This window comes from Mustela lutreola, chromosome 7 (genome assembly GCF_030435805.1).
Source record: "Mustela lutreola isolate mMusLut2 chromosome 7, mMusLut2.pri, whole genome shotgun sequence".
NCBI lineage: Eukaryota > Metazoa > Chordata > Mammalia > Carnivora > Mustelidae > Mustela > Mustela lutreola.
In genome coordinates, this window is record NC_081296.1 from 135,705,500 (window position 1) to 135,730,239 (window position 24,740).

Consider the following 24,740-nt stretch of genomic DNA (forward strand, 5'->3'; position numbering starts at 1 on the left):
GGGTCAGAAGAGGCCAGACAGCGACATGGGGAAGATGGCGGCAGCCGTGGGCTCTGTAGCGACGCTGGCGGCAGAGCCAGGGGAGGACGCCTTTCGGAAGCTTTTCCGCTTCTACCGGCAGAGTCGCCCTGGGACCGCAGACCTGGGAGCGGTCATTGACTTCTCGGCATCCCGCGGCTCGGGGCCTGGTGCCCGCAAGGTACGGAGAGAGGAGCATCCCGGGTCCCCGGTCGCCTCGCCTCGCTTCTTGGAGGGGCTTCAGGGTCCTCCTCATCTCTTTTCGCTGCCAGACTGTTATTGAGTAATTCCCGCTCTCCGTGGGCGCGGAGTTTAAGTGTCCACGAAGCGTCACACTTCGGCGGTGAAGAGCTGCGCTGCGGTTCCTCCACGCGGCCATTCCTGGCTGCGGCCTCAATGCTTGGAAATTGTTGTATTCCTAACATTAACTGTCCATTTGCATCTCTACGTCGGTTTGTGTAAAAACGCATAAATTGTATTCATAGATGTTAGGATAACGCTCTGCAGCTTGGGGGGCGGGGGGGGGACAATTACATGAGTAGTCCCAGAACTGAGAGGGATCGATGTTGTTAAACCGTTGTCCACAAAACTGCTCCCTGTCGTCCCTGGGCCCTTTAGCAAGAGGGCGTTGAACGATTGAGATGATCTCTCCACGTTTGAAAGTAAAGGGCAAACGAATCCAAACACTATCCATTGTTTCTACCTTCCCCCGTGGAATAAGAAAGGCAACCTAAAGGAGGACAGGGGGTACAGGGAGAATCACAAATGTACTATAATGCGTAATTTCTTTACCGTCGCTGTCGCACTGAGGATCCCTGATCCTTTAATTTGGCCTTAGTGTTGTCCACAGATGGCTGCATGCAGAATTCTTTCTAAGCTTATATATAGCCCGCAATAAAATCGGAATGCTATCGTAGCACCATATTTGTCTAGAACTCAGCTTCTTAGGAACTTCGTTTGTTTACAGAAGTGGTCTTAGAGTTGTCAAAATAGCATACAGAAAGTCAGTTCTCTAAGAATAATATACATGGGTCAGATCCTCATTCAGCTCCTTTTGCCCATATTTTGCTGCAATACTTAAATACTTTTAGAATGGGGGTGCCTGCGTTGCTCATTTGGTTAAGTTTCTGACTCCATTTCAGCTCAGGTTATGATCTCAAGGTAGTGAGATCGAGTGCCACGTCAGGCTCCACAATGAGCCTATGGAGCCTGCCTAAGAGTCCCTCCTTCTCTACCCACCCTGCTGTGCTTGCCTGTTCTCTCTCTTTCTATCTCTCTCTCTCAAAAATACTTTCAGAATGTAAGCCTCTGAGGAGATGATTGTGTCTAGCACAGTATCTTAAACAGTAAGCACTCAATAAATATATTATCCATTCAGTACGTAAAAACTTGGATATTTAGGAGCACCTGGGAGGCTCAGTTGGTTAAGCCTCTGCCTTTGGCTCAGGTCATGAGCCCCCAGCATTCAGACTATCTACTCGGCAGGGAGTCTGCTTCTTCCTCTCACTCTTCACTGTGCTCTCCCTCTCTTTCTCAAATAAGGATTCAATCTCAAAACAGAACAAAACAAAACCTTGGGATGTTTCGTTCCTCAACTCAAAACAGATTGAAAGTAGCAAACCGGAGAAGAAAGTTGCTATAAGAGCAACTAATGAGCAATGAAGAAAGTGATAGCTAACAGGCAAGAGTGGAAGGAGGGCTTTTTTTTAAAGACTCAGAGGTTTGTTTCAACTTAGCATGGAGAATAGGTCCACAAATTTAACTTCAGATATGAGGGTGTTGCTGAATTACAGTGCATCACTAAGTATGGTCTATTTGAAAGATCATTATAAAGTGTTTGAAATAAAAACATCTTATCAGTACCTGGAACGATTGGCTGGTGAGGTCTCTCACCATTTTATTGGTGAGATAACCATTTTATTACAGAGATAAACCAGAGATTACCATTTTATTGGTGAGATAACCATTTTATTACAGAGATAAACCAGAGATAACCATTTTATTACAGAGACTGGTAATAATAGACCAGCCACTAGTTGCTATTTTTTTCTGGAAATCTTTACACTTGGTGAAGTTGATAGGATAAGAGATAATATCATTTTGGAAGAGAACATCTGATGTATTCTAAGGCAAGCCAGACTCTTAAGTTTGTTACTAATGGAGGAATAAAGGATTTTGTTTTCTGAATGTCCTTACTTTAGTGACTGAATATTGGATCCCTTAACCAATTTAATGAGCCATCCATCCATAAGATGCTCTTATATGCAAAGAAAACTTCTCAGTGATTAACAAAGGCAAAAGCTCTGAGTTTCAGTTTGAAGTTTCATCTAAAAGAATAAACATGCTTTTAGCAAACAGGGTTTCCAGTTTTACTGAAACAGTTATTCTGTCTGGTGGAGCACTCTCTTCATTCTCTTAACCTCCCCTGCCTGATGCTCCTCACAAGTCTGTTAAAACACCAACTGTATACAAGTGCCTCTGAAGCGTTATTGTTGGACCGAATTGAGGTCAACAGAATTTTCACTGAGAATATTTCAGTACATCTCTCACAATTTAGAGCCTTAGAAGAAATCCACAAAGGTGTGGTGTCATACAAAATGGTAGCCTGCTTCTCCTACTGCTTAATTTTGTATTGCTTTCTAATATTTGTTAGTATATAGATGACAAAACTGAGGCTCTAAGAAGTCAAGTGACTTGGGACGCCTAGGTGGTTCAGTTGGTTAAGATCTGCCTTCAGCTCGGGTCATGATTCCAGGGTCTGGGATCAAGCCCCATGTTGGACTCTCTGTTCAGCAGGGAGCCTGCTTCTCTCTCTTCCTCTGCCTGCTGCTGCCTCTGCCTCTGCTCTCTCTATCAAATAAATAAATAAATAATCTTTAAAAAAAAAAAAAAGTTAATTGACCTACCTAAGTGTTACATCAAGTAAGTGGTAGAACTAAGTTTAGGAGCCCAAACTTAGGACTCCTAATTTTTCCTTATACCAGAAATATCTTTAGAAGTTCGAGATTATCAGATCTGACTTGCAAAATAGCTTTAGCCCTCCAACTTCTCTTTCCTTTCTGCCAGGTGGTTAGATTTCAGCTGAGTGTGTCTTCTGTCAGTGACCACGATGCACATAGAGCAGGACTTCAGCCAGTCAGCAAGTGGCAAGCTTATGGACTCCAAGGCTATCCTGGTGAGTGCAGCTGACCTCAGAAGACAAAATCAGATAATCATTTGTCTAATTTCAGGAGAGGAGTTGTAAGCAGGTAAATAGACAAGGAGGAAAACTGAACACAAAAATATTTCACTCCCAAACTCCTTTTAAGTCTGCCTCATCTAAGATGTCCATTTATTTAGAATTTCCAAAGGTTAGAACAGGAGTCAGTAGTGCCTACCTTAAGTGCAGAAAGTGACACACCAGGTACAAATCAAAAATTATCACATTGATTCTGGGCTCCCTGCCACAATTCCAAACAGCTACTCTGGCAGAAGAACCACTTTGAATGACGGAACAATTCATAATGGCCGCTCTAATCACAAAATCTCTACGTTTTTGTGTGGCAAAAAAAAGAAAACAACCTAAAAATTGTTGCTATTATTAAGGCTGAGCTTTTGAAAAGAACATTAATGAGTTAATGCGATCAAAAAGCCCTAATAAACTAAATCATTTAGCATTTTGCACTTCAGTAATGTTGGGTAGCTCACATTACACATCTAGAAACTAACATAATGAAAGATGGGTAATGCTTTTAATCTTTTTTGAGTAAACTCTGCCCCCAATATGGGGCTCAATCTCACACCCCAGATCAAGAGTCGCATACTCTTGACTGAGCCAGCCAAACGCCCCTAATCTTTTTTTTTTTTCTTTTAGGATCATGGGGCCATTGTAGATTAATTATTATGAACTATTTAGAAAATGCACAGCGTCTGGGTGGCTTAGTCGGTTAAGTGGCTTCCTTTGGCTCAGGTCATGATCCCAGGGTCCTGGGATCCAGACCTGCATCAGACTCCCTGCACAGCGGGGAGCTTGCTTCTCCCTCTGACCTCCCCCCACCTCCCCCCACCTCATGCTCTCGCTCTCTTAAATAAATTGATTAAATAGAAAATACAGAAATGCCTTATGTGATCAAATAAGCTTTTATCTGTCATCCTTTTTCATGGAGAGGACATAAAGTTAACACTGTATTTGTGATTTCAAAGATTAAAAGCAAGAAAAATGCCTAAAAAAAATACCAGTTTTCATTATGCCATGGGCCAGGTCTGTGTCACAGCTCTTAATAATTATGACCACTGATATATTTGTTAACAGTATAGGATGGCATAACAGTATCAGTACTTCCCTAAAAGGCCTCGTACACTTAAATTCTTCATGAAAGAAGAGTCAGATGATGGCTTTAATGTGTGAAAGTGTGGCTCGCCATGAATTTGGGTGAATGAGGAGCGTCCATCACCAGTAGTCTTATATGTACCTTTTGTTCTTGAAGGCTGCCCTTGACATTTCAGGCCTACCTCCTGTTTTCAAGGCCTTGTTTCTCTCTTGCTATGCCCTCTTCTCTTAACAAATTGTTTAAGACTACAAAGCTATCAACCCTACTTCGGTTTATCTGTTGTCCAAATAATTGTATTGATTTTGAGGTTTTCTGGGATTTCACACTTAAGTCACATTTTGTGAGTTGGTACCTCATTAGAGGTACCCTCAGAGACTTCATTCTGTCTTCCCTGACATTTGAAGCTGCATTTAGTAGAAGTTCGATGTCCAGAACGTGGGAAATGACCATCTCTGATTCAGGCTTGATCAGAGGGATTGTGTGAACTTCTGCTTGTTGTGAAGGAACCTGAGTAACCACAACCTGTCCTTTTAAGAATGTGCAGGAAGTCATGGGTCGAAAGAAGAGTAAATCTGAGAGGGAACCTGACAGCATCCAACATTTGAAAGGTTGTCATACCACAAAGGGATGAGAGCAGTAGGTACTAGTAGTGAAGGCCTAGGTTCTGACACGAGGCTACCTGGGTTCAAGTCATGGTTCTACCGTCCACTATATGACCTTGGGCAAGTTTCTTAATCTTTCTTGGCCTTGGTTTTCTGATAGGTAAAATGTGTATAAAAAGGTGCTCACTTTGTAAGGTTATTGTGAAGATTAAATGTGAGTACACTGTGAAGTACTTAAGCCCATGCATGGCACATAGTAAATGATTGGTAAATGAGAGAAAGCTAGAGGTATTTTTGAAGAATGTGAAACTAATTTAGGGGTTGCTCTGTGTGTCCAAACCTAAGATCAATGCATGAAAATTAAAAGGAGACAAATTTTAATTCAGTAAAAGAAAGCAACAGTCGTCTAGAGTGAACTGTCTAAAAGGTATTCATTTTCCTGTTACTGGGTAAGCAGTAGTCTTCCTTTAATCTGATATTTTACGGAATGTTATAATCTTTATTTTGTGAAGTAATGCTGTTGGTGGGTAAGTTGGGGGTTTTCATATCTTTTTTTTTTTTCTCTCTCTCTCTCTCTCAGAATATTGACAGTCCTGTCATACTCTAAAGTTACTTGGAGAATTTTGCTGGTGCATGAAGTGCAGAAGTAGCCTCCACTCAGAAACAAATGTTCTCTCTCCTGTCCTCCAATTTTAGAGGAAGAGGATCACCTTCTGTTCAAAGCCAGTGCCTTCACCTTCTTGATTCCACCTTCTTTCACCCCTTCCAGCTTTTAAGACCTTGCTCTGCTCCTTTCCTCTCTTCCATTTTCGACCAGTTCCAATCTCTGCTGGTTCTTCTGCATTATCTGTAAGCATGCGTAGGCCTTTCCCAACCCTAAAAACCATAAACTCTCCCCTTAAATTCTTTATTCTTCCATGCCTGCTCTTCAACCTTTGTTTCCTTTTATAGCCAGGTTTCTGCAAGGCATTGTCTGATAAAGGCGGTCTCTGCTGTTCAGTCACCAGGGGCTTCACTGAGGACAGTTTTTCATCTCTAATTCTTAAGAAAGTACATAGCATATGTTCGTTGAGTGTTTAAAGAATGGATCCTTTGCCTGCATAGGATTCCAGTTAAATATTGTTATTCCTCTTCGACACAGGAGAAGAATGACGTTAGACTACTGTCAAGGTCACAAAATCCTTTCCACACACGTGCTGTAGGTATTTGCATCGTGCCGTCCTGAGTGGATGTACTTCACAGCGTCTATCTTCCCTGTTTTGTCCATCAGATTTCAGTCACAGGCAGAAATCACACCAGTTTATTTTAACTAAGGGAATTTAATGTAAGAATTATTAGCCAGATACTAGAAGACAGAAAAGGCCGGGAGGGGGGCCACTGAGCGCTCACAAAGGTAGTAATTGCAGGAAGCAGCTACCACCTTTATAAATGATAAATACCGGGGCTCAGTGGGTTAAAGCCTCTGCCTTCAACTCAGGTCATGATCTCAGGGTCCTGGGATCGAGCCCCACATCGGGCTCTCTGCTTGGCGGGGAGCCTGCTTTCCCCCCCTCTCTCTGCCTGCCTCTCTGCCTACTTGTGATCTCTCTCTCTCTCTGTCCAATAAATAAATAAAATCTTTTTTTTAAAATGATAAATACCTGGTACAGATTTGAGGGGTGACTTGTGGCATGAGCAGTTCTAAGTTTGCCTTGGGGTAACACAGCAGATACTTGTGGAATATTTGTTTCTCTTGAGAATTTCTTTATTTCTTCCCTTCCTCTAAAATCAGAGAATAGGAATGAGAACATTTGCTTATGAATGTGGAAGCCACAAAGCATGAGCAAAGGGGGAGAGGGAATAAATAATACAGTAGTGTGTATAAGGATGTCATCGAAAACAAGTTATATCAATAACTGATGGAGAATTTTCTCCTCTCCTTTTCCCCACCTGTCCTTTTGTATAGGATTTATTTTTATCCCAAACCCCTTCCTCCCAGGTTACCAGTGGCACTGGGTGAAGCAGTGCCTTAAGTTATATTCCCAGAAACCAAATGTGTGTAACCTGGACAAGCACATGACCCAGGAAGAGACTCAGGACCTGTGGGAACAGAGCAAAGAGTTTCTGAGGTAAGTGTTCATATTCAGCTCAGCACCCTGCACATCCTTAGAGGACCTCTAGAACAATGCAGTGAAAGTAACTGAACTGTATTTTTTCCTTGTTTCCAGGCAGAAGCAGCACAGTTACATTCTTTCCCCTGGGAACATTTGGACAGATGCTTTGACAGTTACATTAAATTGAGATCCATTTTAAGTATTTCCTTATCATAGCTCAGATCTTGAGTTTATCCTCATTAATCATCAACTGGTCCAGCTTCAGCCCTTTTTCTACTTAAAGTGAGCTCCAGGGGCATGTGGCTGGCTCAGGTGGTAGACCACAAAACTTACATGTCAGGGTTGTGAATTCGAGCCCCACATTGCATGTGGAGATTACTTAAAAAAATAAGATGTTTTTAAAAAGTGAACTGTGAGTTCCTTTGAAGACTTGTACCCTGGAAGAAATTAACACCAAAACCTCTTTATTTCTGCCCTCCTAGATGAAATCACCGCTACTAGCAGTTTTATAATCAGTTGTTCCTCATGAGAACTAATGTTTGCACCTTAATGTTGAATCAACTTTTATTCATTCACAAATACGTAATTGTTTTGAAGTCAGGTGCCCCATCGTTCCACAGAAATTTATTGAGGATTAATTGTATACAGGCATGATGCTAAGCACTGGAGATACAAAGATTCTCAGGACACTTTCCTTGTACTCAGGAGGGCATAGTCTATGGCAGGAACTCAGTGTCAACAGGAATAATTATAGCAGAGCTTACAAAGTGTCAGAATAGGTGTTTAGAAAAATGCTGTGGGGGCCAGAGAGAGACATAATTCCTCTAGGCAGAAGAAGGTATCAAGGAAGAAAAAGTTATTTTTTAATTGGGTCTATTATTCTCTTTCTACGACCACCTGGGCTCTCATCCCAGGTCTGCCACTTACTAGGTATGTAAATTTGAGCAAGTTTCTTAACCTTTCTGTGCCTCATAGTAGTCCTTCCCTCATTTAACAGTGTGAGGATTAAACAGGGTAATATACGAGAAATCTTCGGAGCAGCCCATTAAAACCCCTGCTCTGGCTTTGTGTCTTCTCTTTGGACTTAGGATCTCTAATGGTTCAGTTTTCAGAAACTGTGTCATACTGATTCCAACAGGGGAAATAGAAGAGTTCTTTTAGTTGCAAGAGGAAAGGAAAACTAAAATTATTTGGTTTTCTTTTGAAGCCTTCTTGGTCTGCAGGTTATGAGAAAGGCAGGAGCAGTGGGAAACACCCTCTGTAAAGCTATTGGTGATGTCTTCTTTAGAACTGAGGGTGAAGTATAGGAAGATCATGGTTGAGTGCAATTTGTTAGAGAACTAGAGTTGGAGGCTAAACCAGCCTGTGTTTTCAAGTAATTGATTTTATTCCTTCTGACAAATAACTGCAGAAATCCCAGTTATCATCTTCCGTGATAATTCAGATGAATCTCCTTAATAAATCATTGTAAACAGTGGTGAGGGTCTTTTTGGGGGTTTTGATTTTTTTTTTGTCTTGCCAATTAGTAAAAATAAAAAATGTGGTGGTCCTACCTTCTGTTGTCAAGGGTTGGAAGAAAGTGATAGGCTCAGACATTGTTGGTGGCATTGAAAATTGATTAGGACCCTAGTTCTTCTGTCACTATGTGATACGTGTTTTGATCTCCTTATCTTGGGAACAAAGGGATTGGACTGGATAAGACATTTCAGGTGGTTGGATCATGGTTGGAGTCACCTGGACAGTACATGCCAGCTGTCCCCACTTTTCCAGAGCAGCTCAGAAAGGGAGAGGGCCTGTCATTGAAGAAGATTCCCTAGAAATTCTGATTATTGACCATAATATCCACATTGAGGACTGCTGAGCCAGAGGACCTCTAAGGATCCTTTCCATTTTAACTTTTTAGTGTTCTGTGGTCAAGGAAGAAGAAACTTTTAAGTAGGAAATGAAGAAGAAATATTTGAACTTAGAGGGGAAAATAAGTCTATTCACAAAATTAGGGCACCTTAGTTCTGTGAGTGCATAGTGTCGCTGGAGCCTTCACAAGATCGCAGTAGTTAGGTGTAAGCATCTTCCCTGCAGCATTGTTCGTAATGGGTGGGGGATGAGAAGCATGCTAAGTGTTTGTCAGCAAGAGACCAGATAAATCAAGAGTGACATACCCCAGCAATAGAATGCAGCCACAACACAGCCATTCAAAAATCTTAAATCCAACTCTAGCAAATATAGGAAGGCTACCACCATAGTAAAATCAATTTTTAGCATCTCGTCATGGCCGCCTCAGTCTGAGCCACCATCATTGACTGCAGTAGCCTCCTAGCCCGTCTCCCTGTGTCTGTTCTCATGCCGCTTCAGTCTTTCTTCTTTTTAAGATTTTATTTATTTGTAAGAGAAAGCATGTGCACATACATGAGCTGGGTGGAGGAGGCAGCAGGCAGAGGGACAAGCAGACTCCCCACTTGGCAGGGAGCCTGATGTAGGGCTCTGTCGTAGGGCCCCAATGAGCCGAAGTCAGATGCTTAACTGACCAAACCACTCAGGCGCCCCTCTTCAGTCTGTATGGAAATCCCTGCACTTCTCTTAGAGTTTCTCATCTTCAGTACTGCAGTTCAGTTCTGATGTCATCATCCAGAATGGACAAGGACATCACAAGTTGAGGGCTAGGTCTCCAGGGTCTCCAGCCAAGCCAGTCTCACTTAGGACACCAGGCACAAGCTTGGGAGATCCCAAGCTACCCACACTTCTGACCAACTGGTTTCAAATTCAGGGGAGCTCCCATGACCCTCTCAGGTTCATAGCTCACTAGAACAACTCAAAGAATTTAAGAAAGAAATTCAAGTATATAATCATACTTATGTTTATAGTTTTATTATAAAAGATACGAGTCAGGACCGTCCCAATGAGGAAAATGTAGGGCGATGTTTGGGAGGGTCCTGACTGCAGAGCTTCCATGTCCTCTTTCCATGGAATCAGGAAGTGCCACCTTCCCAGGAAGCTCTCCCAAACCCAGTATTCAGGTTTTTTTTGCAGGTTTCACTACCTAAGCATGTTTGATTGAATTATTAGTCACATGATTTTACTCCGTTTCTAGTCCCCAGCCCAGCCTCTGAGGTTTAGCTAATCACTTGACTGAAAGCCTCCATCCCTCTAATCACATGGTTGGGCTTCCTAGCCTGACAGACTCCTATCCTGAGTCATCTCCTTAGCATAAACTTAGCTGTGGCATAGGGCCCACTGTGAATAACAAAGATACCCCTCTATTTCTCCAAGAAATTCAAGGATTTAAAACCTCCTTCCCAAGAGCCAGGGACAAAGGCCAGTGAAAATTCATTAATGCAACTCCATCACTCTTAGAATAAAATCAAAAGTCTTTACCATGGCCTGCAAAGACCTTGGTGATCCATCCCCCAGCCACCTCCAGTTTCATCTCCGACCAGTCCTTTCGTTGATTCTGCTCTAGCTGTAGGAGCCTCCGTGCTTTCCCTTCAACACATCAGACAAGCTGAGATTCGTTGTACAGGCTGTTCCTTCTACCTGGAAAACTCTTCCCTTAGGTAATCAGGGACTTGCTTCCTTTAAGTCTGGGTTTTATCATCTTATGAGAGATGATTCCCTTATCATTAAATTAAAAATAGTTCCCCATTTTCCCTCACTCTTCATCCCCTTGCCCTCTGTTTTTACTCTTCAGTGCACAATAATTACCACATATTTGTGGAATTAATAAGTGGATCCTATCGTACCTTTTGAATTTTATGAATATATCATCTATTCAAAAATAACTTCTTAAAGAATATGACGAGGGGCGCCTGGGTGGCTCAGTTGGTTAAGCGGCTGCCTTCGGCTCAGGTCATGATCTCGGCGTTCTGGCATCGAGTCCCACATCGGGCTCCTTGCTTGGCAGGGAGCCTGCTTCTCCCTCTGCCTCTGCCTGCCATTCTGTCGCTTCTCTCTCTATAACAAATAAATAAATAAAAATCTTAAAAAAAAAAAAAAGAAGAAGAATATGATGAGGAGAAATATTAATTTCAATAAAGCAACTTCGCTTTATCTATTCCATAAGTTAGCTTATGAAATGTTTTGCATCCATTTTTGTATATGTGGAAGTTTTTTGCATTAATATCCTCAGTGTGGAAGCAGAATTAATCTCTTCCCCTTTTCTACTCCTTTAAGACTTTGTTTATGAAACTATTATAAGCACTTGTTAGAGTGGATCCAGTCATGGGGCCCTTCTCCCTCCCACTGCCTGCCAGGCCCCTCCTCTGCCCCAGACCTTGAAGTCTTTGTAACCTCAGTGCCAACCACAGTTCTTTGTATATATTAGAAACTGCTTTTTAAATATTACTTTAACTAAATTGATAACCCCCTCCGTTAGGTTGATGAAAACATGCTGAATTTGAGAAGGATCAATTAAAGACTATATAGTACCTTTTCATCTTATTTTCATTACTGAATAATGTACATTTGTGTTTTAGGAAATACTTGATGCTAAAACAGATATGAAGTTTAAAATTCACTCCCTGCCTTTGAGGAAGGGACAGTTAAAGGAAGGATTCAGGTACTGACATACAGAATTTGTAGGTGAATAGAAGTCGCAAAGTGCTGTGGTGGCACAGTGGAGGGACAGACTGAAACTAGGACAGATTTCCCTGAAGAAGTGAGGTTAAACTGTGTATGCAAAAGCAAGTCAGAAAAATTTGCTGTACAGAGAAGAGAGTAGGAGAGGAAAGAGCATTTCAGTAGAGAAAACTGTATGGCCAGAGGCACAGCCATGAAGGATGGGGAGGGTAGTGCCCCCTATGGGAAAAGGAAGGGAGGTAAGATGGGAAAGGTAAGAACTGGATTATTAGGGGGGTTGCGTGCCTTTTGGCAAAGTGTGGACTTTGTCCTATGAATCTCTATGGAGATTCATCAGGATTAATCAGATTTTTCACTTTAGAAAGGTAACTTTTTTTTTAAAAAAGATTTTATTTATTTATTTGATAGAGATCACAAGCAGGCAGAGAGGCAGGCAGAGAGAGGGAGAAGCAGGCTCCCCACTGAGCAGAGAGCCCAATGCGGGGCTCGGTCCCAGGACCCCGGGATCATGACCTGAGCCGAAGGCAGAGGCATAACCCACTGAGCCACCCAGGCGCCCCTAGAATGGCAATTCTTTACAGTGAGGAATATGGACAGAAAATACAGTTGTTGCAAAAAGCACAATTAAGAATTTAGCTTATTAATAGAAAAGACATTGTCAACAAGGCCTGGTGACCAAGAGATTATGAGAAGTGGGAGACAAGAAGTTAAGGATTATCCGCAGATTTCTCTGTAGCACTTACAGGGTAAAATTGAATTTTTTGGTGAAGGGTTTTTTTCCCAGTTTTATTGACATAATTGGCATACAGTATTATATTAGTTCAAGGTGTATAATGATTTGGTATGTAAATATTGCAAAATAATTATCTAGGTAAGTTAAGTCACCTCACGTAGTTACAAAATTTTTTCTCATGATGAGAACTTTTAAGATTTACTCTTTTAGCAAATACACAATACAGTTTTCTTAACTGTAGTCATCGTGCTATACATTAGATCCTCAGAACTCACTTATCCATACCCGACCACCCTCACTTTTGGCAGCTTTTAGTCTTTTCTGTTTCTGCAAGTTTTAGATTTTTTAGATACCACATTTAAGTAGGATCATACAGTGTTTGTCTTTCCCTCACTAACATTTCACTTAGCACAATGCCCTGAAGATTCATGTTATCACAAATGATAGGATTTCCTTTTTTATGGCTGAATAGTATTCATTTATGTGTTGTGTATCGTGTTTTCTTTATCCATTCATCCCATCAATGGACACTCAGGTTGTTTCTTTGTCTTAGCTGCTGTAATTATTTATGTAAAACTCTGGAAGTCTCTCTAAAAGTTAAAATAGGATTACCAGAGGATGCAGCAATTTCACTTCTGGGAAAAAAAATCAGTCTCTCAAAAAAATATTTGCAACTCCGTGCTCATTGTACCATTATATACTAAGATTTTTAATGGAAATAGGTTTGGAAGAAGAGAAGGAGCAGAGACAAAATTCTTAGTGTAGTTTGGGGATTAATGTTTTTGGAAATGCCTATTGAAGTAGCCAGGCAAAGATGTCCAGTATGCCTTTGGAAATATGGAACTGAGCTTTAGAGTGAAGTCAGAGAGAGGGAGATCTGTCAGTTACATGTAAAGACCATAGTAAAGCTGGGTGTGCAGCTGGCTCAGTCAGTAGGCAACTCTTGATCTTGGGATCGTTGAGTTTGAGCCTCACACTGGGTATAGAGATTACGTAAAGAAATAAAACTTTAAAAAAATGATTGAAAAAACAAATATCTGTAATGGGGTTTTTAAGGCTTTTTATCATAAACAATCTTAGACATTTTCTGCCCTGAGTAAGTACTGTTGCTTTCATAATGATTCACTAACGTCCCTTGAAGCAAGGAAGGGAAGGAATTCCCAGTGCTTAGTTACGACACTCAAACTAACACTGCACGAAGAGTGGACGAGCAGGGCAGTTCATTTCCATGCAGTTAGGGTGCATTTGAAAGCAGCACTAGAGGACATGATTGCTGAGAGAAATACCAGCACTTACATAAAGCACTTATCCATGACAGAAAGTGAGCAAACTGCTGTGTAGGCACATTGACCAGAGGAGAAGGTGGCCAGCTCACCCATCCATCCTCCTCCTACCAGTGCTTGGAGCTGCAGCGGGGGCAGGGAGCACAGTATGTTTCTGTTTGCAGTGAGAACCCATAATCAGGGTCATACTTGCTTAAAAACATTCTTCTGGATAATTGGATCAAGATTTAAAGTTAGGTACTGACATATCCCTTGCATTCCTTAGAGCAGATATGGCAGCTCTTTTGGCACTGAGCTTCCTGGCCTCCTTTTAGACAAGTCAAGTTTAAAAAGAGAACAGCCCACCTCTCCCCACCCCCCCCTTACTCATCTCTCAGTATTTCCTGCTTGAAAATCATCTGGGCATGCGTTAAATTTGGTTTTGGCCTTAAACTATTCACAGTGTTCAATACTGAGTTTTTTGGAATCTTGGTTACCCAAAACCCACAGGGACCAGAATGGTCCCTAAGTAGTGCTGAGACAGGAAGTGACTAGTGTTAGCCTGTCCTACTGTCACATCTGGAAGGCCAATCTTATAATTATTGTTACTTTCCTACCAGAAATTCCATACAAAGAAAGGAAATTGTGTTCTCAGAGGCTATGAAATGAGGGGTGGAATCTTAAACCTACCTGGGTTTGACACATTACACAAAACGTGTGTGTGTGTATAAAATCATCCTCAGATGGTGTAATCAATGATCACAGCTCTTCTTTTACTACACAAGTCTTTAAGTTTTTTTCCTTTTTGTTAGGTGGCCTAGACTTAATGCTTTTACACCCTTACACTAGCCTCCCTCAATAATACAAGGCAAAGCCCAAAGCCTTCCTTATAGTGATACAGCTAAGGTAGAAAAGAGATGTGCTTTTGGTTTTCTGAAAGAACAGATTTTAAAAGGTATAATATAGGATGTTTCTATTCGTGCTCAATTATTACTATGATTTTGATGATTTTATTGTTAACAATACCATAAAACTGTGTTAATTGTAATAGCGTATGCCCTGTCCTGAGGAACATTAGACTGACTCTTGATGGAAAAGCAGCTTGGTGATACTATATTGAATGTCTAAAATGCCATCGCCTTCTGAATTATTTTTAGTTATTTATTTATTTATGTTAGGGCAGGTGGTAGAGGTGAGGGACAGAGAGAGAGGGAAGGAGAGAATCTAAAGCAGGCTCCATGCTCAGTGTGAAGCCCGACGCGAGGCTTGAGCCCACAACCCTGAGATCATGACCTGAACCGAAATTAAGAACAGATCCTTAACTGACTGAGCTACTCAGGTGCCCCCTGAATTATTTTTAGAGCTGCATTCTTTTACCTTTATTAGTTTAGATCAATCTAATTTTGATATAATAGCATGAGCTTTTCATCAAGAATAAAACGATCCTTTATTGATCTAGAAAGGTGGAAGGTATCTTTTTTTTAATTTTGGCTAGCATAGTATTTCTCAAAGTGTGTTCCCTCATTCAGCAGCATCCCTATCTCTTGGGAACTTATTAGAAATACAGATTCTTTGTCTCTATCCTAGACCTGCTGAATTAGAATTTATAGGCCTGGGCCCAGCCATTTGGGTTTTAACAAGCCCTCTAGGTGATTCCCCTGAGCATTAAAATTTGGAAACCACTTGGCAGAAACTAAGTGGGCTATGCACTGTTAACCACAGTATTCTCAGGAGTCCAGAGATGAGAGGTCATTCTTATTTTTCTATCTCAAGGCTACTAAAATAGATTATGTTCTCCAGAGGGGATCATTAGGGAGTTTTTTTATTTGTATCTTTATCTGAAGAAACATTGGTAGAACCCATGTTGTGTTAGTAATTATGCATTCCTTTCTCCCCCACCCCCCAGTTTTTAGTTTTTACACATAGAAAATAAAATAATGAATGGTGGTTCTACATGGTAACTGTTCACATCAGCTAGTTGCAGTCACTGGCCATGCATATATATTGTTTCCCCTGAACTGCTAATCATAACCTGTCTTCTCTTGTGCCAGGGATCCCCAAGAGCACACCCAGTTTTGGGGCGCCTGGGTGGCTCAGTGGGTTAAGCCGCTGCCTTCGGCTCAGGTCATGATCTCAGGGTCCTGGGATCGAGTCCCACATCGGGCTCTCTGCTCAGCAGTGAGCCTGCTTCCTCCTCTCTCTCTCTGCCTGCCTCTCTGCCTACTTGTGATCTCTCTCTGTCAAATAAATAAATAAAATCTTTAAAAAAAAAAAAAAAAAAAAAAAAAAAGAGCACACCCAGTTTTGATGATACACCGGGAGGGGTCAGCACATATCTGTCCTTGTGGATAAGACTTAACTCTAATTCAAAGAATACAAACCAAAAAGGTGAAGGGAAGAGACACATTGAGCAAAGTCCTGGGAAAACCAGGCTCAAGCCTCCAGGGTTTTCTCCCAGTGAAGTCACACAAGGTGTGCTTAATTCCCCCCAATAGTAAGTTGTGACAACATGCATGAATTGTTGTCCACCAGGGAAACTTAGTCCCCAGGTTCTTACTGGGGGCTGGTCCCATAGTCTCTCTGTGACACAAACCAAATTCCAGGCTCCCAGAAGGAAAACAGCTGTTTAACAAAACCATACTGTTTTGCACAAAATTTAGGCATAGTGAGTAGCAGTTCTGGGAATGGTGTGAACCTCCCCAGAGTCCAAGTTCCAGATGCCTGCCAACAACCAACCTTGTAAACAGGCCTTTCAGAGGCTCTGCCTTTTTTCTACACCACTCTCAATCAATCAGTATTTTTTCCATTCCTTTTTAGCTACTGGCCTTGATGTATATCTGTGTCACAGTGTCCTTAGACTGTAAACTTTGTGAGGACAGATAGCATCTATTTTTTTTTTAAATATTTATTTATTTATTTGACAGACAGAGATCACAAGGAGGCAGAAAGGCAGGCAGAGAGAGAGGAGGAAGCAGGCTCCCTGCTGAGCAGAGAGCCCGACGCGGGGCTTAGATCTCAGGACCCCGGGATCATGACCCGAGCCAAAGGCAGAGGCCTTAACCCACTGAGCCACTCAGGTGCCCCCAGATAGCATCTATTTTGTAAACTCTTTCAAACATCAAGGCGAGTGCCACTTGCAGTCTGAGCCTCTAATAAACCCTTTGCTTCTGCCTAGGTGGTACGCCAGTATTGCCCACTGCTCCACTGTTTAAATGATAGCCATTCTTCAATGCCATGTTCAACTCCCAACTCTGCCATACGGACTTAACTGATTAGATAGCTTTTTCTTAATTCCAGTGGCCCTCAAAGTCTCATGTTCTACAGTTTAGTACAAATTTTATACTGCCTTGAAGTTTCCTTTGATTTTTTTCTTATACTTACCTGTCATCTCTTGTCAAAATGTAAACTCCTTAAAGCAGTCTAATCTTTTCTTTTTTAAACAGCAGTGGTTCTTGAACCAAAAAAAATTGTTTGATTACTGATGTAAATTGCATAGGAGAAACAAACCCTAAAATTATTAGGCCTGGCATTCTTGTATTTTTAGATATTTAGAGGTAAATCAAAGAAGCTTCTTCCTCTAGAAGAGGAGTAGTTAATCCCATGGATTTGATCAGACAGGATATAATTGCAAAAAGGGCACCTCTCTGTTTTACAGAAGCTTCCTGTGTTTGAACAAGGGGATGTCAGAAACCATATCAATTACAGTGGTCCTTAATTGTTAGCTAAGCCTCAATTATCTAAGCTTTGTTAGACAGGGTTGAAGAAGTCATGTTAAACCAGTTATTTTTTATTGTATACAATGTATATTTTGCCAAACTTTTTCCCCCGACCTATAATTCTGGGAAGCTACCATCGTTATAAACATAGTGATAACTATAATTAATTATACATCACTTTCAGCAAACCGAATTGTTCAGTTGTTCTGTTAGCCAAATTTTCAATTACCTGTAGTGCCCTTGGTCCCATTTCCAATGGACAGGTAAAGATATTTCTGTGTTGTTCTTATCATTACTGAGATGCTGGAAACTTGCCATTTAAAATTGATCCCATTCAGCAGAGGTTTTAGAACCAAGGACTAAAAATTAGAAATGCTAACATGGGGGCGCCTGGGTGGCTTGATTGGTTAAGCATCTGCCTTTAGCACAGGTCATGAACATGGAGTCCCAGGATCAAGCCCCACATCGGGCTCCCTGCTCGGTGGGGAGACTGCTTCTCCCTCTCCCTCTGCCCCACCCCTGCCTGTGCTCGCTCTCTCTCTCTCTCTCTGACAAATAAATAAATAAAATATTTAAAAAATAATAATAAAATTGATCCCATTCAGCAGAGGATTTAGAACCAAGGACTAAGAAGTGCTAACATGGGGACATCTGGGTGGCTCAGTCGGTTGAGTGCCCGACTCTTGATCTTGACTTAGGTCCTGATCTCAGGGTCCTGAGATTGAGCCCTGGCCCAGCTCCCTGCTGAGCAGGGAGTCTGCTTGGGATTCTTTCCTTCTACCTCTCCCCCTTGCCGTCGCCACCCCCCCCCCCCCGCAGCATACATGCACTCTCTCTCTCTCAAACCAATAAATCTTAAAAAAAAAGGAAGAAGAAGAAGAAGAGGAAGAAGAAACAAATGCTAACATGTTTTTTAGTGTTATATATTTGGGTCAACTCCTTTGTCTGTTCTCACTTCCCCTCTCAAGGTCTTTGCTAACAGCTTATACCAAGGAATACCAAATTCCATGCATGCAAAGGGCTGTTGGCTGCCATTTGAGGTGAATAAATCCTCTTTTGTCCCCAATCTTCACAGGAACAAAGAAGTGAATAAACGGAGACCCCGAAGCTTACTAGAGAAGTTGCGCTGGGTGACTCTAGGCTACCATTACAACTGGGACAGTAAGGTACGCGGAGTTCTTGCAAATTCCATCGTCTTCATTTTTACACTCCTTGGGCTCAGTAGTTGGATATGTTCCTGGGCAAACCTGTACACTGTCAGATTATCCATTGATGGAAGGATCTCTTTCATTTATCTCTTAAAATCCTCTTGATAACAGTATCCCAAGAAGAATGAATAATTTCCCCCAAGAGAAAATTCATATGCCCTTACGTCGTATTATTTCATCAGACGTCATTGGTGCTTTCTCTTAAGTACATTTCAAGGGTACAGATTTTTCTTTACTGCATTCAAGAGCAATTCTCAATTAAAACCTTTATTTCCATTATTGTTTAATATCTGTTTGGAGTAAAAGGAACTCCATATGCTTCTGGTGTTCTCCATCAACTCAATTAAAGGCACCTTTGCCTGCTGTATAAGGTCTGAGCAATACACAGATAGGAAAGAATGTCCTTCAGCTAACAAAGTCTGGTGTTTTCTTGAGGTACAGTTTCTTCATTCCCGACCTCCATGTTTCCAAAAGTACCTCCTTTATCATGGGCAGTTTAGTGCCTCTTGCCTCCATTAGATGTTCGCCACCAAATAGAAGGACTCATTCTGAGAATAAACTGAATAAAGAGATTGGTATAGACCATCTTCCTGCTAACTAGTAACTTTCTAAAAGCTCCATAGTTTCAATCAAATCAGCCTATTAGCAATTACATTAACTGCTCAAAATAATGATAAATGTTGCTTGGAAATGTTCATGACATAATTCTTACTTTCACTGATGCAGATTCAGTGGAAGACTGGATATCTCTGTTTGGGGAAATAGCCAGGTGATTCTCTCTGGGTTAGCCAGCCCGGGTTTGAACCTGGCCTTCCATAGTGTGTACCTCGTAATGGGGTTGGGGTGGAGGGGTGGCGAGCGTCAAAGGTGTAATGCCTGCGTCGTGATTGCAGCAGTGCCTGCTTGTTCTGAGCAGTTAAGTGCATTAACACAATACATGTTAGCTTATTGTTTTTTATGATATTATATTTATTGCTGATGCTGCTATTCCCCAAGGGCTTAAAGTTACTCTCACTTAATAAGAAAAATGTGGAGTGAGAAACTATCAGAAACTGAGTGACTCAACGGCAAAAAATGAAAGAGAAGTAAGAAGACGAGTGCACAGACAGTTGGGGGTAGGGTTGAAAGCCCACAGAGGTAACCTAGTGCTAGAACAGTAGCTCTGACCATTTGATTTTTTTTTTTTTAAGATTTTATTTATTTGTTTGACAGATCACAAGTAGGCAGAGAGGCAGGCAGAGAGAGGAAGAAGCAGGCTCCCTGCTGAGCAGAGAGCCCAATGTGGGGCTCTATCCCAGGACCCTGGGATCATGACCTGAGACAAAGGCAGAGGCTTAACCCACTGAGCCACCCACGTGCCCCTCTGACCAGTTGATCTTGTGAGGGATTGAAACTTAAAAGGGTAGAGGAAAAACCTTATAGTTCTCTGGTTTGGGGAAATTAAATGGGAACTCTTCTTATGTGCACTTAAGGAAAAAGAAGAAAACATAAAACACAAATTCCAAATGAAGAGGCTTGTCCATCCATTAAAGACCTTCTACAAAAGTCTTCCTTAATGTGAAGTTAAAGGTCACTTCTGGCCAAAGTTCTTTCCAGAGGTGTGCCTCTGTTGCTACAGCTGGGATACGTCTGTACCCTGGGATACGTCAGGGTGCTAGTGGAGAGGTGAGACAGAAGTGGGTCTGCTAATCTGCTTTGAGGTTGTTGGGCAGAGAGAGACATGAGAACAGCAGCAAAACAAAGGAGGGGCATCGGGCCGCTGTGAGCTTACCAAGCAGAGCAGCCCTCGTCCTTGTCTGCCGAGGAGACTGCCACCTTGTTCTGAGCTGCTGGGTTTTGTAGAGAGTGTTCTGCCCTTTGATTTGTTTTGTTCTATTTAAGAGAAAAGGAGTATTGTGATCTTTACATGCTACAAATAATTCAGAAAGGTAAATGTTGGAAATTACTTCCATATTAAGGTTCTGTCTTGACCATGGTGTAAGGTAGTTTCAGTTCAGATGTTTTGAACATGTCATCCCATCAGACTGACCAGTGAAGCTGGCAGCATGCCGTGTTGTGGGCTGGGGGCTCAAAACCAAAGTGGCAATTGTATTAGAATTGCTTGCTTGCTTTCCTTTTTTTTTTTTAAATAAGCTTTGAATTTTAGGATAGTTCTGAATTTGCTGAAAGGATTATACATTGTTCCCATATACCCCACACCTAGTTATCCCTGTTAGCATCTTACATTATTATGGTACCTTTGTCTCAATTAGTGGACCAATGTTAATGCATTATTACAGTGGTGAAGTCCATATTTCATTCATAATTTCTTAGCGTTCATTCAGTTTTCTTAGTTTTGTTTTTTTTAAGATTTTGTTTATTTGGCAGGCAGATCACAAGTAGGCAGGGAAGCAGGCGGAGGGGAGCAGAGAGCCCGATGCGGGGCTCGATCCCAGGACCCCGAGATCATGACCAGAGCTGAAGGTAGAGGCTTAACCCACTGAGCCATCCAGGCACCCCGGTTTTCTTAGTTTTTAATTGATGTCCTTTTTCTCGTCCAGGATGCACATCACATTTAGTCATCATGTGCCTCTTGGCAGTGACAGTTTTGAGTCACTTTTTTGTCCTATGAAAATGATCCTATTTGGGATTAAAGTATACCAGAGAGAGATATAGTAATTGCTTCACGTGTAGACTCCATGCAGGGGTGGGACTTGTCTGATTTAGCACTGTGCGGCATGGTGCCTGCCGTGTCCTAGGTGCTCACTGTTTTGAACATCTCATTAGATTACTGGATGCCTCAAAAACAGATGGATAAATCATGCTATGTTAGGATTACATAGAAGTTAGATCATTTTAAAGTGGTAATTAATCTTATGCCACAGTTTCGTATTTTCCTGAGATCATTGTTTATTTTTCTTATTTTCCCTACTTTTATCAAAGAAATACTCAGCCGATCATTATACACCTTTCCCTTCTGACCTGGCTTTCCTCTCAGAGCAAGTAGCCGCAGCCTGTGGATTTCAGGGTTTCCGAGCCGAGGCAGGTATCCTGAATTACTACAGATTGGACTCCACACTGGGAATCCATGTAGATAGATCTGAACTAGATCACTCCAAACCCCTGCTGTCTTTCAGGTAAGCTGGTTCTAGGGATTTGGGATTACCTTCTGCCACTTCATTCCTTATTCAAAAGCATTTCTAAACTAAATAAATAAATAAAAACATAGGACTTTAAGAAATGGTTGGACTCTACAGTCTTTTACTTCTGGGTGTCTTAACAATGTTGTCATAAGTAAAATTAACCTCGTCCTTAAGAGTAGTAACCAAATTACAGTTAATGTTTGTGTTTAAGATGCATGGAGTCTACCTTTTGTATTGGAAGGTATCATCAGTGTGTGTGGAAGGCCATAAGGCAAAACAAGCAACCTTTTCAGAATAAGGAAGAGAAAAGCATGGAGGCCTGACTAGTTTACTCTCTTGACTCCCTAGACATAAGTTTAAATTGGGCAAAGTGCTGCAGCTGTATCCTACAAAGAAAGTGCCTGAACGGTGTCCTTTATTAATTGCCTTATCTTTAAAATGCACAGGCTGGAAGCTCAGTCAGTTAAGTGTCTGCCTTCAGCTCAGGATCCCAGGGTTCTGGGATCGAGCCCCACATCGGGCTCCCCGCTCTGTGAGGAGTCAGATTCTCCCTCTCCCTCTACCCCTGCAAATGTGCTCTCTTTCTCGCTCACTCTCAAATAAATAAATAAAATCTTTTTTTTTTTTTAAGATTTCATTTATTTATTTATTTGACAGAGAGAGATCACAAGCAGGCAGAGAGGCAGGCAGGCTTCCTGCTGAGCAGAGAGCCCGATGTGGGACTTGATCTCAGGACCCCGAGATCATGACCTGAGCCGAAGGCAGCGGCTTAACCCACTGAGCCACCCAGGCGCCCCAATAAATAAAATCTTTTAAAAAAGTGAACAGGCATGATAAATATAGAAAAGGACTCAATTTATTGGGAGGCTTAAATCTTAAAGATGCATCACTAAAACTTATATGGGTAATAGTAAAACTAAATTTTTAATCTGCTTATTTAAGCGCTTCAGATTTTATGTTATAGCAGTCTTGTGGGCTCTGCTAAGTTTAAGCAGCAGATCATGGGTTGGTCACTTACAGACGCAAGCTGGAAGAAAAGGCTCTTAACACAGATTAAAAAGGATGTGAGAGCAGTAGGTGTTGAGCTGAAATATGCAAAGAATGCAGTTGGCAGTAACTTTCCCAGCCTTGGTTAGTAACAAAAACTTACTGTTGTGTGTTCTTTTACTTATTTTTTTATAGCTTCGGACAGTCTGCCATCTTTCTCCTGGGTGGCCTCAAAAGGGATGAGGTGCCCACAGCCATGTTCATGCACAGCGGTGACATCATGGTAATGTCAGGTTTCAGCCGCCTGTTGAATCATGCAGTCCCAAAGGTCCTTCCAAGTCCTCAGGGGGAGAGCCTGCCGTGCTGCCTAGAGACTCCTCTGCCCACCGTCCTCCCCAGAGACTCCGTGGTAGAACCCTGCTCCGAGGAGGACTGGCAGGTGTGCACCAGGTACTTGAAGACTGCTCGTGTGAACATGACTGTCCGACAGGTACTGGCCACAGACCAGGACTTCCCTGTGGAACCCATGGAGGAGAAGAAGAGAGACATCACCACAGAAGGTTTCTGCCACTTGGATGACGAGAATTGCCAAGTAAAACGAGTGAAGTTAAACCCTGACAGCTGAGACTTGGGGAGCCCGTTCTTTTCCTCAGGCAGGTCTCACAGTAGATGACCATGCTTTCTTGTATTGCCATAGACTTTAACATCAAGACAAGCCAAAAACAGAGACAGGGAAAAACTCATCATGGATCACAGTGTTGCCTTGGAACCCATCCTGAAGAGTAAAGCAGCTAGCCACTTCGCTCAGAGATGTGTTGGACATGGGCCAGTCTGGTTAGATGTTGGTTCTGTTGTATGTGAGAAGTCCAAGAAGCAGCCAGAACAGCCTTCCCAGCCTCTACCATACCTCTGAGAGAGGCAGAAGTGAGTTGCCATGTTATTGGAGCCTTAAATACCTCAAATTTTATTAATGGGAAACCTGACACCCTTCCTGCTACCCCTTCTAATGATTTGTGATAAAATCATGGTCCCAGGAACCAGTCAGTAGGCTCCTCCTCATTCTTGCAGCCGCCCAGTGATCTTTTCTCCCGTCTTCTCTGGCCTTCACAGAAAAATCCTATACACATGAAGACAATGGAACTAGAAACCTCGTCTCCTAGGAAAGAAATTAATCACAGCTCTCTCTTACCTAAAAGATAAAATATATATAAAGCCACAGGAAGAGGAGTGGTAGTTTCTCCAGATTTCCTTTAGGTCTAAACTCTTCCTGTTGGCTTTTTAATGCAGTTTTAATTGTTGGACTAAAAAAGCCCCAAGGGTGTTCTGTAACTGTTTTCTCCATGAATAAAACTCTCTCTTTTAAATTAAAGATCTGTATCTGTCTTCGAGGGTTAGCGAATCTGGGATTAGTTTTCTTTTTCCTGCTTTTACTTGCTGCGTCGTTCATGCTGTTGAAGCCCTCTAGCTGGTTCTGCCCTGTACCATCCCGCTCTGCCCTAAGTATTCTCTGTGATTATCTCACAGGAGAGAATATTCTTTGATATTCTAGTCACTGCTATCTTTTGTGATTGTGGGCAGCTTGGGAAATGCATGAAGCACCAAGTTTTAATATTTGTACCCCCACCAACTCAAGTCACCATACCCTTAGGTGAGCTGCTTTACATGTCTCTGGGCCTCAGTTTCCTCATCCATGACATGAAGATAGTATTGACTCCCAACTTCCATTTCAGTTGATAATGGGAATTTAGTGCTCCTTTCTAGAAACATGGTGTCGGTATTTTATTACTGCATGGACCCAGAAACATCGCCTTTTGTCAGTGTGAACGACTATCTAGAGGCCACTTGGATACCTGCTGCTTGGACAAGACTTCCTGAGTCTGCGTGTCTCTGTCCTCCCTTTTTTCTTCTTAGGAACATTGTATATTGAGTTTATATTTTGATACTTGTTTTTTAAGAATTAAAAATTAATACATTCATCCCTTACACCTAAATAACCTCAAAATTAGTGTATGGTGGTATGTAATTAAGGTATTTTAAGTAATTTTAAATTACTAAAATCACCACTGGAAAAATCCCTTTTGTTTTCCCTTAGTGTACATCATTCAGGACCCACTGAA

General features: G+C 41.8%; 1 protein-coding gene across 2 annotated transcripts; it reads left to right on the top strand.

Annotated features, from left to right (window-relative positions):
- Positions 1-7: 7 nt before the first annotated feature.
- ALKBH1 (alkB homolog 1, histone H2A dioxygenase) lies at positions 8-23,992 on the top strand. Of its 2 annotated transcripts, none has more exons than XM_059182688.1 (6): positions 8-199; positions 3,085-3,193; positions 6,876-7,038; positions 18,382-18,472; positions 21,437-21,630; positions 22,819-23,992. In XM_059182688.1, the coding sequence occupies exons 1-6, from the start codon at positions 26-28 to the stop codon at positions 23,246-23,248; spliced, it is 1,161 nt and encodes a 386-aa protein (XP_059038671.1). In that variant the 5' UTR covers positions 8-25; the 3' UTR covers positions 23,249-23,992. The 2 variants fall into 2 exon arrangements, with proteins under 2 accessions (XP_059038671.1, XP_059038672.1); XM_059182689.1 differs by having other exon boundaries at positions 6,909-7,038.
- Positions 23,993-24,740: the final 748 nt, after the last annotated feature.

Excerpts from the sequence above, each read along its gene's own strand:
- ALKBH1 (XM_059182688.1), top strand. The coding sequence starts at position 26 with ATGGGGAAGATGGCGGCAGCCGTGGGCTCTGTAGCGACGCTGGCGGCA. Across the intron at positions 18,473-21,436 it reads ATTACAACTGGGACAGTAAG|AAATACTCAGCCGATCATTA; the intron begins GTACGCGGAGTT and ends CTTTTATCAAAG. Across the intron at positions 21,631-22,818 it reads AAACCCCTGCTGTCTTTCAG|CTTCGGACAGTCTGCCATCT; the intron begins GTAAGCTGGTTC and ends ATTTTTTTATAG.